The sequence below is a fragment of the Lactuca sativa genome, chromosome 3 (genome assembly GCF_002870075.4).
Source record: "Lactuca sativa cultivar Salinas chromosome 3, Lsat_Salinas_v11, whole genome shotgun sequence".
Taxonomy (NCBI): domain Eukaryota; kingdom Viridiplantae; phylum Streptophyta; class Magnoliopsida; order Asterales; family Asteraceae; genus Lactuca; species Lactuca sativa.
In genome coordinates, this window is record NC_056625.2 from 24,046,664 (window position 1) to 24,058,962 (window position 12,299).

Consider the following 12,299-nt stretch of genomic DNA (forward strand, 5'->3'; position numbering starts at 1 on the left):
CACATTTTTGGCCCAAAATTTGGGTTTTTAGCTTAAAGAAAATTGTTACTAAACTATTTAGCTATCTTTCTTGAAACACTTTGTATGTAGAAATACATTTCATGCTAAGATCATAAAACTTAAGTTATATCTCGGTTTGGAGGAGTTTTATGGCTAGATCCAACATTAAAACACATAAAAGCATACATATAAGCATGGAAATCATACAAGGCATACAAAACACATATAGATCTACACTTTCACTTGTATTCCCCCCCCCCCCCCACAAAACTCATAAAAACAGAAAATAGGGGGTATGAAGCTCACCTTAGGGGGTAGTTTCGGTTCTTGAAGAAAAGATGGAGGAAATGAAGTGATTTTTGGCCTTTGCACTCCTTGATGAACTTTTCGAGATTATGGGGTTTCTAGAGTGTAAGATCATGATTTTTGCATGGATTAGGAAGAGATTTTTGATAAATAAGGAATACAAGTCATAGATCCAAACAAAACCTTACCTTAGATGATGATTTACTTGCAAGATCCTCTTGAAAGTCCTTAATTTTCGAGATTTTTGGAGAGGGGAGGAAGGAGAGTTCTTGAGAGAGTTGAGAGATTTTTGTGAGTTTGTGTGTGTGAGTATGGCCGAGAGTGAGAGAGAAGAGAAGAAGTGAAGTGATCTTTGAAGTGAAGTGCATGGAGAAATGAGAATAATGCATGGATATCCTATGGGTAAAGATGAGGTGTCACTTGAAAGTCAACTCTTTCTTGGGTTTGGGCCTTGGGCCGAGATTTTAGAGAGGGAAAAGAAAAATTTGGGCTTTTTCCCTTAAGCCCAAAATTAGAGTTAGTTTTGGATGCTTATTAGCCTTATAAAATAAAATTGTGATTTTTATGCTTTAATAAGCTAGGTTAGGTTAAATTATGGATCAAAGCTTGTGATTTATTTCATTCTAGGCCCAACATGACCTAAAATGTTAAAATAAATAAGTGTGGTTCCAATTAGAGCCCAATTAGGGTTCTAAGCCCATGATAGTCCAATTGGAAGCTTATTGGTCCATTGGGATCCAATAAGGAAGTTCTAGTCTAAAATAGACTTAACAAGAACTTCTAGGGTCTCCAATTGTTTGATGACTATTTTTGGTACTTGCATGATGTATTTGATTGAAGTTTTTGATTCACATTAACTTGAATGTATAGATTACATAGCTCAAAATTTTCAGTTGTGACATCATCCCCCCGTTAGAGGGAATTTCGTCCCGAAATTCTGTTTGAAAGCTAGATTTGAGAATGCTAGAATAGGTGAGGGTACTTCTGCTTCATTTGATCTTCGCGTTCCCACGTGAATTCTGGTCCACGCTTTGCGTTCCACCGTACTTTCACGATCGGGATGCGGCTCTGCTTAGTACGCTTCACCTCCCTGTCCATGATTTCGATTGGCTCTTCGACGAACAGGAGATTCTCATTGATTTCGATTTCGTCAAGAGGAATGACAAGGGTTTCATCTGATAGGCACTTTTTCAGATTAGAAACATGAAACACGGGGTGTACACCGTTTAGCTCCACGGGTAGTTGTAGTCTGTATGCTACTGGACCTATTCGGGCGACGATTTCGAAAGGTCCAATGTATCGCGGGTTCAGCTTTCCCCGTTTTCCGAAACGTATAACCCCTTTCCAGGGTGAGACCTTCAACAATACTCGATCACCGACCTGGAATTCTAAGGGCTTTCGCCGTTTATCAGCGTAGCTCTTTTGCCGGTCACGCGATGCCTGTAATCGAGCTTTGATCTGGACAATCTTTTCTGTGGTCTCGCGAATGATTTCCGGTCCTGTCATTGCCCTATCCGACGTATGTGTTCTTGCTAGCTGGGTGTCACCTACTTCAGCCCAACATAACGGTGATCTACATTTCCGCCCGTACAGTGCTTCGAAAGGGGCCACCTTAATGCTCGAATGATAACTATTGTTATATGAAAACTCGATCAACGGTAGGTGGGTATCCCAAGACTTTCCGAAGTCTATCACACATGCACGAAGCATGTCTTCAAGCGTCTGAATGGTTCGTTCGCTTTGACCGTCCGTTTGTGGGTGATATGCGGTGCTCATATCAAGATGAGTTCCCATGGCCTTGTGGAGCGACTGCCAAAAGCGTGACGTGAACCTACTGTCCCTATCCGAGATGATAGATTTTGGCACTCCATGAAGTCTTACAATCTCTCGTAGGTACAAACGCGTCAGCCTCTCCATCTTGTAGGACTCTTTGATTGGTAGGAAATGGGCAGATTTCGTCAGTCGGTCGATTATTACCCATATGGTGTCCAATCCGTCCGACGTCTTGGGCAGCTTGGTCACGAAGTCCATAGAAATCCCCTCCCATTTCCACTCAGGGATTGCCGGTTGCTGTAACAATCCGGAAGGTTTCTGGTATTCCACTTTTACTTTGGCACACGTAAGGCACTTACTAACATAAGTTGCGATTTCCGCCTTCATGTTAGGCCACCAATAGTGCTGCTTAATGTCCAAATACATCTTGTCCGAACCAGGATGAATGGAGTATCGTGTCTTGTGGGCTTCCTTCATAACGGTTTCCCTGAATCCTCCGATTTTTGGAACCCAAATACGGTTCATGAAGTAGTATACCCCATTCTCTTTGACTTCCAGGTTCTTCTCCATTCCGCGTAATGTCTCGCTAGTTCTATTTTCTGCTTTCATAGCCTCTGCCTGGACTGATGCAATTTGAGCGGCCAAATGAGACTGAATGGTTATCGAGTGCGTTTTCGTACGGCGATTTGTGTACTCCTTCCGACTTAATGCGTCAACTACCACGTTGGCCTTGCCGGGATGGTACTTGATCTCGCATTCGTAGTCGTTTAACAACTCCACCCATCTTCGTTGTCTCATGTTCAGCTCCTTCTGATTCAAGATGTGCTGGAGGCTCTTGTGGTCTGTGAAGATGGTGCACTTTGTACCGTACAGGTAGTGCCTCCAAATTTTCAAAGCGAAGACCACGGCTCCCAGTTCTAGGTCATGGGTCGTGTAATTTACTTCGTGCGTCTTTAGCTGGCGGGACGCATATGCTATCACTCTTCCACGTTGCATGAGAACGCAACCTAAACCTTGATTCGACGCGTCACAGTAGACTACAAAATCTTCTGTTCCTTCAGGTAGAGATAGCACAGGAGCGCTACAGAGGGCTTGCTTCAAGGTTTGAAACGCAATCTCTTGCCGGTCTGTCCACTTGAAAGGCACGCTCTTTTGTGTAAGCAAGGTAAGTGGCTTGGCGATTTTAGAGAAGTTTTGGATGAATCTCCTATAGTAGCCTGCTAGGATATTTGTGGAAAAACAAACTTCTTCAAATTTGGGAGCGTGTATGGAAAAGTTGGAGAAGTTAGGATGGGGAATATTTGATCCACGATACACTACTGTTGTTGCTCTTTTTGGTGAATGTACGGATAAGAGGCATGTGTGGTTAACCATTGATCCAGCTATTTGTGAGAATTGGGTCAAGACTGTTGGAGCACATTATGGAATGTTTCGTTAAGTTTTGATTGAGTCGATGGTTTTTTGTTTTTTTATAAGTAGATGTTTTGAATGACTACATGTTTTGAATGGTTTGATGGTTTTTTGGATAACTAGATGTTTTGACTTGATGTTTTGTATTACTTGATCTTTGGTTTGAACTAGATTTTTATATGACATAAATGACTTGATGTTTTTGGATGAATTTTTATGTTATATGTTAACATAATTGTTATGTATTTTCAAAATAACAGATTGCTTATGGATTCGGATGAAGAAATTGCATTTTTCATTTTACTATGTTGCTATTGGTTGAATCTAACATCCAATAGAATTGGAAGGGCAATTGATAACTATTCGGAAATGAGCGGTCATCAACATACACAAGAATTGTTACATGGAACTTCTACACAATGTCATGACCTGATGCGTCTTTCACGTGAAGTGTATGTACTTTTATGCAATCATTTTAGACAAAACAATTGGTTGCAAAGTAGTAGACATATAAGCGTTGAAGAAAAGATGGCTATGTTCTTGACAACTATAACACATAATAAACGATTCAGGATTATCAACCGAAGGTTTCAACACTCTACAGAAATTGTTCATAGATGCTTTCATGAGGTGCTAAATGCAATGATGATTTTCGCAAAAGAAGTTATAGTGCCAACGAATTCAAATGCAACTGTCAATTCCTCAGAGAGACATCATACGCTAAAAGAAATATTTCCTGGAGCAATAGGTGCGTTAGATGGAACTCTTGTACATGCAGTGGTGCCTGCTGATCAACAAACTCGCTACAGGGGAAGAGGAAAAGGTGAATGCTTTCAAAATGTGTTAGGAATTTGTGATTTTGATATGATATTCACATTCGTATGGGCCGGGTGGGAGGGCATAACACATGATTTGCGAGTTTTGAAAGAAGTTGCATTTAACCCGACTTCAGGCTTTCCATTCTCTCCTCCAGGTTTGTTCAATTCTTTTCAAATTTATTATAAAATAGGTTTTTAAATTTCTATACATAATACTTCATTCACTCATGTTTATAGATAAATATTACGTTTGCGATGCTGCATACACCAACACTCGTGGATTTATGGCTCCTTACCGCAACACGAGATATTGGTTATCCGATTATCGACGGCGACGTCCGTTAACTAAGGAAGAAAAATTCAATCATGCACATGCGCAACTCAGAAATGTTATTGAACGTGGATACGGTGTTTTGAAGGCGAGATTCCCAATCCTAAAGCAAATGGCTCCTTTTCCATTTTCAGTGCAAAGAGATATAGTCGTCGCTTGTTTTGCAGTCCATAATTTCATAAGGAAATGCGATATTCATGATGAGTTATTTATGGCGTTCGAGGAGAACAATGGTCACACACAAGGGGGAGAGAATGATGGCCAAAATATAAACGATATGGAATGAGGTTCACAAGGCAATGAATACATGGATAGTTTGCGTAATCAGATTGCGAATCAATTGGGCTAAAATTAAATTTATAGGATCTTATTTGGATTTTAGTATGATTGGGTGGATTTAAAACTATTTATGTTTGATTTGGATTTGTGTTTAATTTTAAATTTATGTTAAATTTGGATTTTAAATGGTGTTTATATTTCTTTTGATACATATTTAAGAAATTTATTAGGTTATTTTCTAAACAAACACTTGATTTCAATAAAAAATAAAACAGAATGGTAAAATGGTCATTTTAATAATTCAGCACAGTAATTCAGAGGTCCCAACCAAACAACATGTTAAACATTCAGCTCTTAAGATTTCAGACCCTCTTAGAAATTCAGACCTCTTAAAAATTCAGATCTTAAAAATTCAGATCCTGCCAAACAGCCCCTTAGATTGTCTACTGAAAATTCAAATAAATATTATTTTCAAAATAATTATGTTATTGACATTAACTATGAAATAATAATTGTTACACTAAATTGATTATTACAAAATTGTCTTTAGCCTAGCGGTAAGGAGTGATTTTCTCATTTGAGAGGACGTTGGTTCAACTCTCGTTGGAGACGTAGGTAGTGATTTAGGAGTAAATTAGTTTGTCGTTCTAAAAAAATAAACGCTAAATTTATTATCATAATATTTAATAACGTATATGTGCGGCTATTGTAACGTTCCAAAAATACCAAGTAAAAATGTTTCTTTAAATAAACCTGAAACAACCATTCATTCATTCCAAAAACTCAATCAAAGTATAAAAATGTATCAATAGTTATCAGAGTACAAAAAAAATCATAGAATGCGGAATATTGGTAGATTCGATGCAATCACATCGAGCTCTTCCCCTTGGAACAGAAAATACCTAAAAATTAACATGTAATCGTAAGCATAAATCTTAGTGAGTACCCCTAAAATACCACATATAACGTACATATAAACAGGCTTCGCCCAAGCTGCATAACGAGCCCCGCCTACTAACATAATGGGTCCACCCAAAATGATATATAACATGCACCGCTGATATAAAACATTCATAATCGGGGCTCGCCCATATAAAACACATGCAAGAGTCACAAAAAGACAGATAACATCTTACAAACATAACCCAGTGATCTGACATTGATGCCTTCGACTCACGACTACAATGAGGAGACTCACCTCAATAGGTAAACAAATAGATCTCACACACGAGTCGCCGATGCTGAAATCTCTCCCACTAAACATATCCAAAAACCAAAAGTTAATTAACAATTAAGGTAAAATTCCCTAACTCAGCAAGTCCAAATACCAAGACTAATCCTCATTTGGGCAATAGACCATTTTTCCATTCCAAGTCCTCAATCCCTCACAGTTGACCAAAAGTCAAACTAGTTAACGAGTCAACGGTCAACCTTTTGTTGACTTACGTGCGGCATACACCTAGCTCTACGCATGGCGTTGAGTCTTAACCAGAAAACGGGTGAACCAAGCTACGTTGGGCGTAACCTAGATTCACCCTGCATTCATCATCTTTTGCCAATCTTCATATTAAGCACTTAATACATTAGGACCTTTCACCCAAAGGTCAGATCTAAACCTAATGAATATTCTAAATTATAAAGTCTTTAACTTTATGCTTTTGCATGGCTAAAGAGAGCTCAAACCCAAGACCCTAACTATTTACTCATTCTTATGTTCCATATCTTATGTATGGATGGAAGGATAGGGACAATATTACATTTTTTGTGACATAATACACTCCAACACGTCCAGAAATGTTACTCACAAGGTCTAGAGTAGTTCATACCCAAATATACCAAGAATATGGGACAAAAAGAAATAAACTCATATACCAACAAGATCTAGCAAAACATTCATCAAGGTTTGAACTTTATACCTTCTAAAGATGGAAAAGGGGATGAAAGGTCTGGATCCACAAGCTTGAGTGCACCACAACTTCAACTATGGCCTTCCTTCACTATTAAAATACACCAAGAATCACTCACAAGCTCTAAAACTCTCTCCAATGGATTAGGGTTTCGAGATGGGGGATAACGAGGATGGAGGCTGGTCATAAGAAGGTCTTCGAAGGGTTTAAGTCCTTAAATAAAGGTCACAATCCCAAAATTTAGGGTTTTCATCCTATGCGGTTATGCCCTGCGTAGGGCACAAAACCCTCATATGGGTTTAATGAATTACACTCAGCGTAATTACCCATCTACGCCCCACGTAGAACCTTAATTCCCAAAAATATAAACTTTCAAATTATAAATAAATGTACCTGAGGAATAGGTGTTACAACACTCCCCTACTTGAATTAGACTTTGTCCTCGAAGTCTGCAGATGTAAGAAATCGGGGTAATACTTTCTCATCTCCTCCTCGGGTTCCCATGTCTATTCGGAACTATTCTGGTGCTACCGTTGCACCTTCACCAACTTGATTACCTTGTTATGCAAGGCCTTTGTCTTCATTTCAAGAATCACCACCGGTTCCTGTTGGATAAGGTGTCTAAGTCCATAACTATATTTGGTATGTACTTGACCCGATTTAACATGGTCAATTTGGTTTGCATGGCATCAGAACAATTTGGATAGACTTTTGTGACAAGATGATAGTTATGGTTTATTAATATATTATAAGTTCTAATATATTAATATGAATTATTTAATTAGTATTGATCAAGAATTAGTTTGGAATTAATTTTGTGATCAAAATAGACTAATTAAATAAATAGGGGTTGATTTGGGCTAAACCAATGTGGTGACCCATGAATAATCCATGGATGTTATAACCTATGGATCATGAGGAATGTGGAAAGTCATGAGTCATATGGTGTAACCCTAATGAGCACACTATATAAAGAATCCTCATACTAGCAAAATCGGCACTTAAGGATACACAAGTGAGGGTTAGCCAATTTTGGTGCAATGTAATCTTCTCTCAAGTTACTCCAATTGTTTGTGGTGTTGTGTGAAGCATTTGAGGCATCACATTTAGGGTGCTAGGCTTACAAAGTCTTAAGGAATCAAAGCTACAAGAAAGGTATGTCATTCTACTAGAATTTAGTATTACATATAGCCCATGATATGCTAGTTAGGATGAAACCTTGGAAAATGAAATTTTGCATGTATAACAGAGAAAACATAAATCCAATGTTTCTAGGATTGCATGCACATCATAGGAGTGTTAGAATGCTCTAAACCCATCAGTGGTATCAGAGCCTAGGCTTGTTTTCAGTTACACTTGATGCAACTTGTTAAAAAATAGATTTTCTGCTGACTATTCAGTGAACTCGCCGAGTCCACTGGGGGGACTCTACGAGTCCATGTTGAAATTCATCCAACTCGTCGAGTTGGTTCTTGCACTCGACGAGTTGGAGGCCCTGAGTGCAAAATTTCGAGTTTCAATGTTGGAATTGGACTAGAATCATTACCCTAAACTGTTTTTAGATTGTTAAACCTATTTTTGATGTGGTAATGATTGTGCTTATCCAATTTCAAAGATAATTGTCAAAGTTTCAAGTTTTGTATTAAGTTTATATGATTCTTGAAAATTGTTGATATGAATTATGCATGCTTATGAGTTTTGTTAGATCATATAAATTATTTGACAGGCTTGTTAGTTTAATTGTTAATCTATAATTGTTGATCTAAATGCTTTTTAATGAACTCTATAACTTGTCCTCAAGTTATGGAATTCCAAAATTCTTTTCCATTAAAATCATTAAAACTCATAAGTTATAGAAATGAAAGGTTTTGAATAGTTTCAATACTTGGTCTCAAATTTTGGGATTTGTAAAGTCACTTCAGAATACTTTAATTCCAAACCGTAGAATTTTAAAAGTTTAAAATTCAACCCTTATACTATTATATTATTAAAAGTCTAATAGTTATAATTATATATATATATATATATATATATAAAAGAATAAGTCAGTCTTATCGTTAGTAAGCCTCATTCACGAAGTCGGTCTATAAGGGGGGGGGGGGGTATAAGGTTGTTGCCTATAAAATGCCAGCTTAATGGGTGTCCACTCTCACCCACCACTTCCTTGACTGGAGGAGGGTCGTTAGCCGAACGCGTAGAACAAAGACCATAATTCTCATAAAAAGTATAATGATAATAAAGTAACTAAATGGTTTTATTCAATTCCCAATCTTAGTTACTTTAGGAAAATGTGAAATTGATGCTAACCCATGAAATTACACTTTGCACCTTGCTAAGTCGTTAGTGGAGCGTGTGTGGTTAACCGACACACTAACTTGCACTAACAAAGGTGGCTTAAGGTTTATCATAGATGGGTGGAGCGTGTATGGTTAACCGGCACATCGATTAGGTGATAGAATTAAGAGTACCAAGTTAATTTGCATGGTTATTCACACCTTGTTTGTTCCCAGTCACAAACTTGAAGAGCATAATCAAGATTTAAAAATGCCATTGAATTGTTCAATGAATCTCAAAAGATCTAGGAGTTTTAATCCAATTAAAACCTAATAATCTATTTTGTTTTTCATGGTGGAAAATGGTAAATCGTCATTTACCTACCTTCAAATATTTTGTAGCTTGGATTATGGCATCATCACCTCCATGATAACAAAAAAATGAAGGAAAGATACCATCAGAGTGCTCGTCAGGAAAGGTATGAAATCATCACCTCCATGATAACAACAAAAATGAAGGATGGAGAGTCTATCATGGGCCACCTACAGAAAATGCAAAGATTTGTGGACCGTTTGCTAAAGTTAAATGTGAACTTTGATGAGGAGTTAGCAATAAATATCATTCTACACTCCTTACCCTCCTGTTATGATCAGTTCCGCATGACCTATCATATGAACAAGGAGGAGGTCACACTTAGCAAACTTCAAGGACTTTTGAGGACTAGATGAAAGTAGTCTCAAAGGTAAGAATGTTGTTACCACTCTTACTACAGCCCCTATTCTGGCAATCGGTCAAGGTAAAGGGAAAAAAGGAAGACCCCTTCGAAGGGTACCAAGGGAAAGTCTCTTGATGGATCCTCTTCAAGTGGAACCAAAGTTGGTTCTGCCACTCCCTCTTCCAACCCGAAGGATGCACAATGCTTTTAATGTCATGAAAGGGGCATTGGAAGTGAAGCTGCCCCAAGTACTTGCAGGATGTTAAGGATGGGAAAGTTAAACCCACCAATGCAGGTATTTACATTATATTGTCTAATAACTCACTACATACTAGTTCTTGGGTCCTTGATATAAGGTGTGGAATTCACATTTGTTCTGATTTGCAGGGCCTAAAAAGAAGTGAGGATGTGGAGCACGGGAAGATAAACTTGATCATGGGGAATAGGAAAGTTTCACCTGTCACCAAGATTGGAGTTTATTCTTTATTGCTTAGTAGTGGGTTAATATTAGATTTGAATAAATGTTGTTACTCGTCTGAAATGGCGGGAAATGTTATTTCCTTTCATGGTTTGTACAAACAAGGATTTACTTTTTCATTTGATAATGAATGTGGTGGTATTAATGCTATTTATAATGGTGTTTTTTATTTTTAAGAATTACCTTGTGATGGTGTATATGAAACTGTGTCGATTGTAGAAAACTTAGGAAATAATGTATTGCATATTGATTCTTCCACTAGTTTGGATAAGGCATCCTTGTGGCATTGTCGTCTTGGACATGTCAACAAGAAGCGCATAGGCTAACTCCAAAAGCTGGAGTCTTGGCGTCATTTGACTTAAAGTCAGATGATAGTTGCAAATCTTGTTTGCTTGGAAAAATGACTAAGTCACCCTTCACCGGTACTTGTGCTAGGGGTGAAGGTTTGTCAGTTCTCATACACACAGATGTGTGTGGACCCTTCAGAACTGCCACAAAGGATGCTAACCGCTTTTATGTGACTTTTACTGATGATTATAGTAGATATTTTTATGTCTACTTAATCAAGCATAAGTCAGAAAACCTTGAAATATTCAAAGAGTTTAAACAAGAAGTGGAGAATTAGTTGGGCAGGAAGATAAAATGCTCCGATCCGATCGGGTGGTGAGTATCTTAGTATCGATTTCATTGACTATCTTAAGGAATGTGGAATTGTTTCACAATTGACACCTCCTAGGACACCACAGCTGAATGGTGTGGTTGAGAGGGGCAATCGAACCTTGTTAGACATGGTTCGTTCCATGATGAGTCGAGCTTCGTTACCAATCTCATTCTGGGGGTATGCCTTAGATACTGCCGCCCATATCCTTAATCTAGTCCCTACCAAAAAAGGTTGCCAAAACACCTCACGATATGTGGACTGGGAAAGTTCCCACTTTAGACCATATCAAGATATAGGGTTGCGAGGCTTTCGTGAGACGTGAGACTCAGGAAAAGCTCGAACCTCGAAGTGAGCGGTGTATATTCATCAGCTACCCACAAAAATCCTTTGGTTATCTCTTCTATAAACCGACTGACAATGTTGTCTTCGTGGCAAGGAGAGGAGTCTTTCATGAGAGAGAGTTCATAAGACAAGGAAACAGTGGGAGACAAATTGACCTTGAAGAACTTCAAAAGTCAAGCAGTGAAGGAACCTCATAAACTAGCAATCAATCTGAGGAGGAAACTTCTGTCGATCTGATTAATGAGTTCGTACCTTTGAATCGTTCCACAAGAGTTAGGAGTACACATGATTTTTATTATGGTTTCCATATTACTATAGAAGGTGATGCATTTATCAGTGATAGTACACTGATAAATTTGGATGAACCTAACAACTTCAAGGAAGCCATGCCAGGCCCTGAGTTTGCCAAATGGAAAGAGGCTATGGACAATGAGATTCAGTCCATGTATGACAATCAAGTTTGGAACTTGGTTGACAATATATCGGGTCGTAAGACAGTCGGATGCAGATGGATCTTCAAGAAGAAGACCAACATGGATGGGAAGGTACACACTTATAAGGCGCGACTGGTTGTGAAGGGCTTTACTCAAAATCTGGGAGTTCACTATGATGAGAGCTTCTCACCAGTAGCGATGATTAAGTCTATTAGGGTTATGCTAGCCATAGCTGCATTTCATGATTATGAAATATGGCAAACGAATGTCAAAACCGCTTTCCTTAATGTAAAGTTGGCTGAGGATGTTTACATGAGTCAGCCAGAGGGTTTTGTTGATGCAAAGTACCCTAACAGAGTGTGTAAGCTGGAGAAATCCATCTATGGATTAAACAAGCATCTCGCAGATGGAATCTTTGTTTCGATGAGAAAGTCAAAGAGTTTGGCTTGTCGAGGAGTGAGGATGAGTCCTGTGTATATGTTAAGGGTAGTGCGAGTATAGTTAGCTTTTTGGTATTTTATATGGATGACATACTAATCATAGGAAATGACATCCCAACCATGCAGGAGGT

The 12,299-nt window shown here is 38.4% G+C and overlaps 1 protein-coding gene across 1 annotated transcript; it reads left to right on the forward strand.

The window, feature by feature from the left end:
* Window positions 1–3,346: 3,346 nt before the first annotated feature.
* Window positions 3,347–4,924, forward strand: LOC122197089 (uncharacterized). Its single transcript, XM_042900550.1, has 3 exons — window positions 3,347–3,507; window positions 3,750–4,462; window positions 4,545–4,924. The coding sequence occupies exons 1-3, from the start codon at window positions 3,347–3,349 to the stop codon at window positions 4,922–4,924; spliced, it is 1,254 nt and encodes a 417-aa protein (XP_042756484.1).
* Window positions 4,925–12,299: the final 7,375 nt, after the last annotated feature.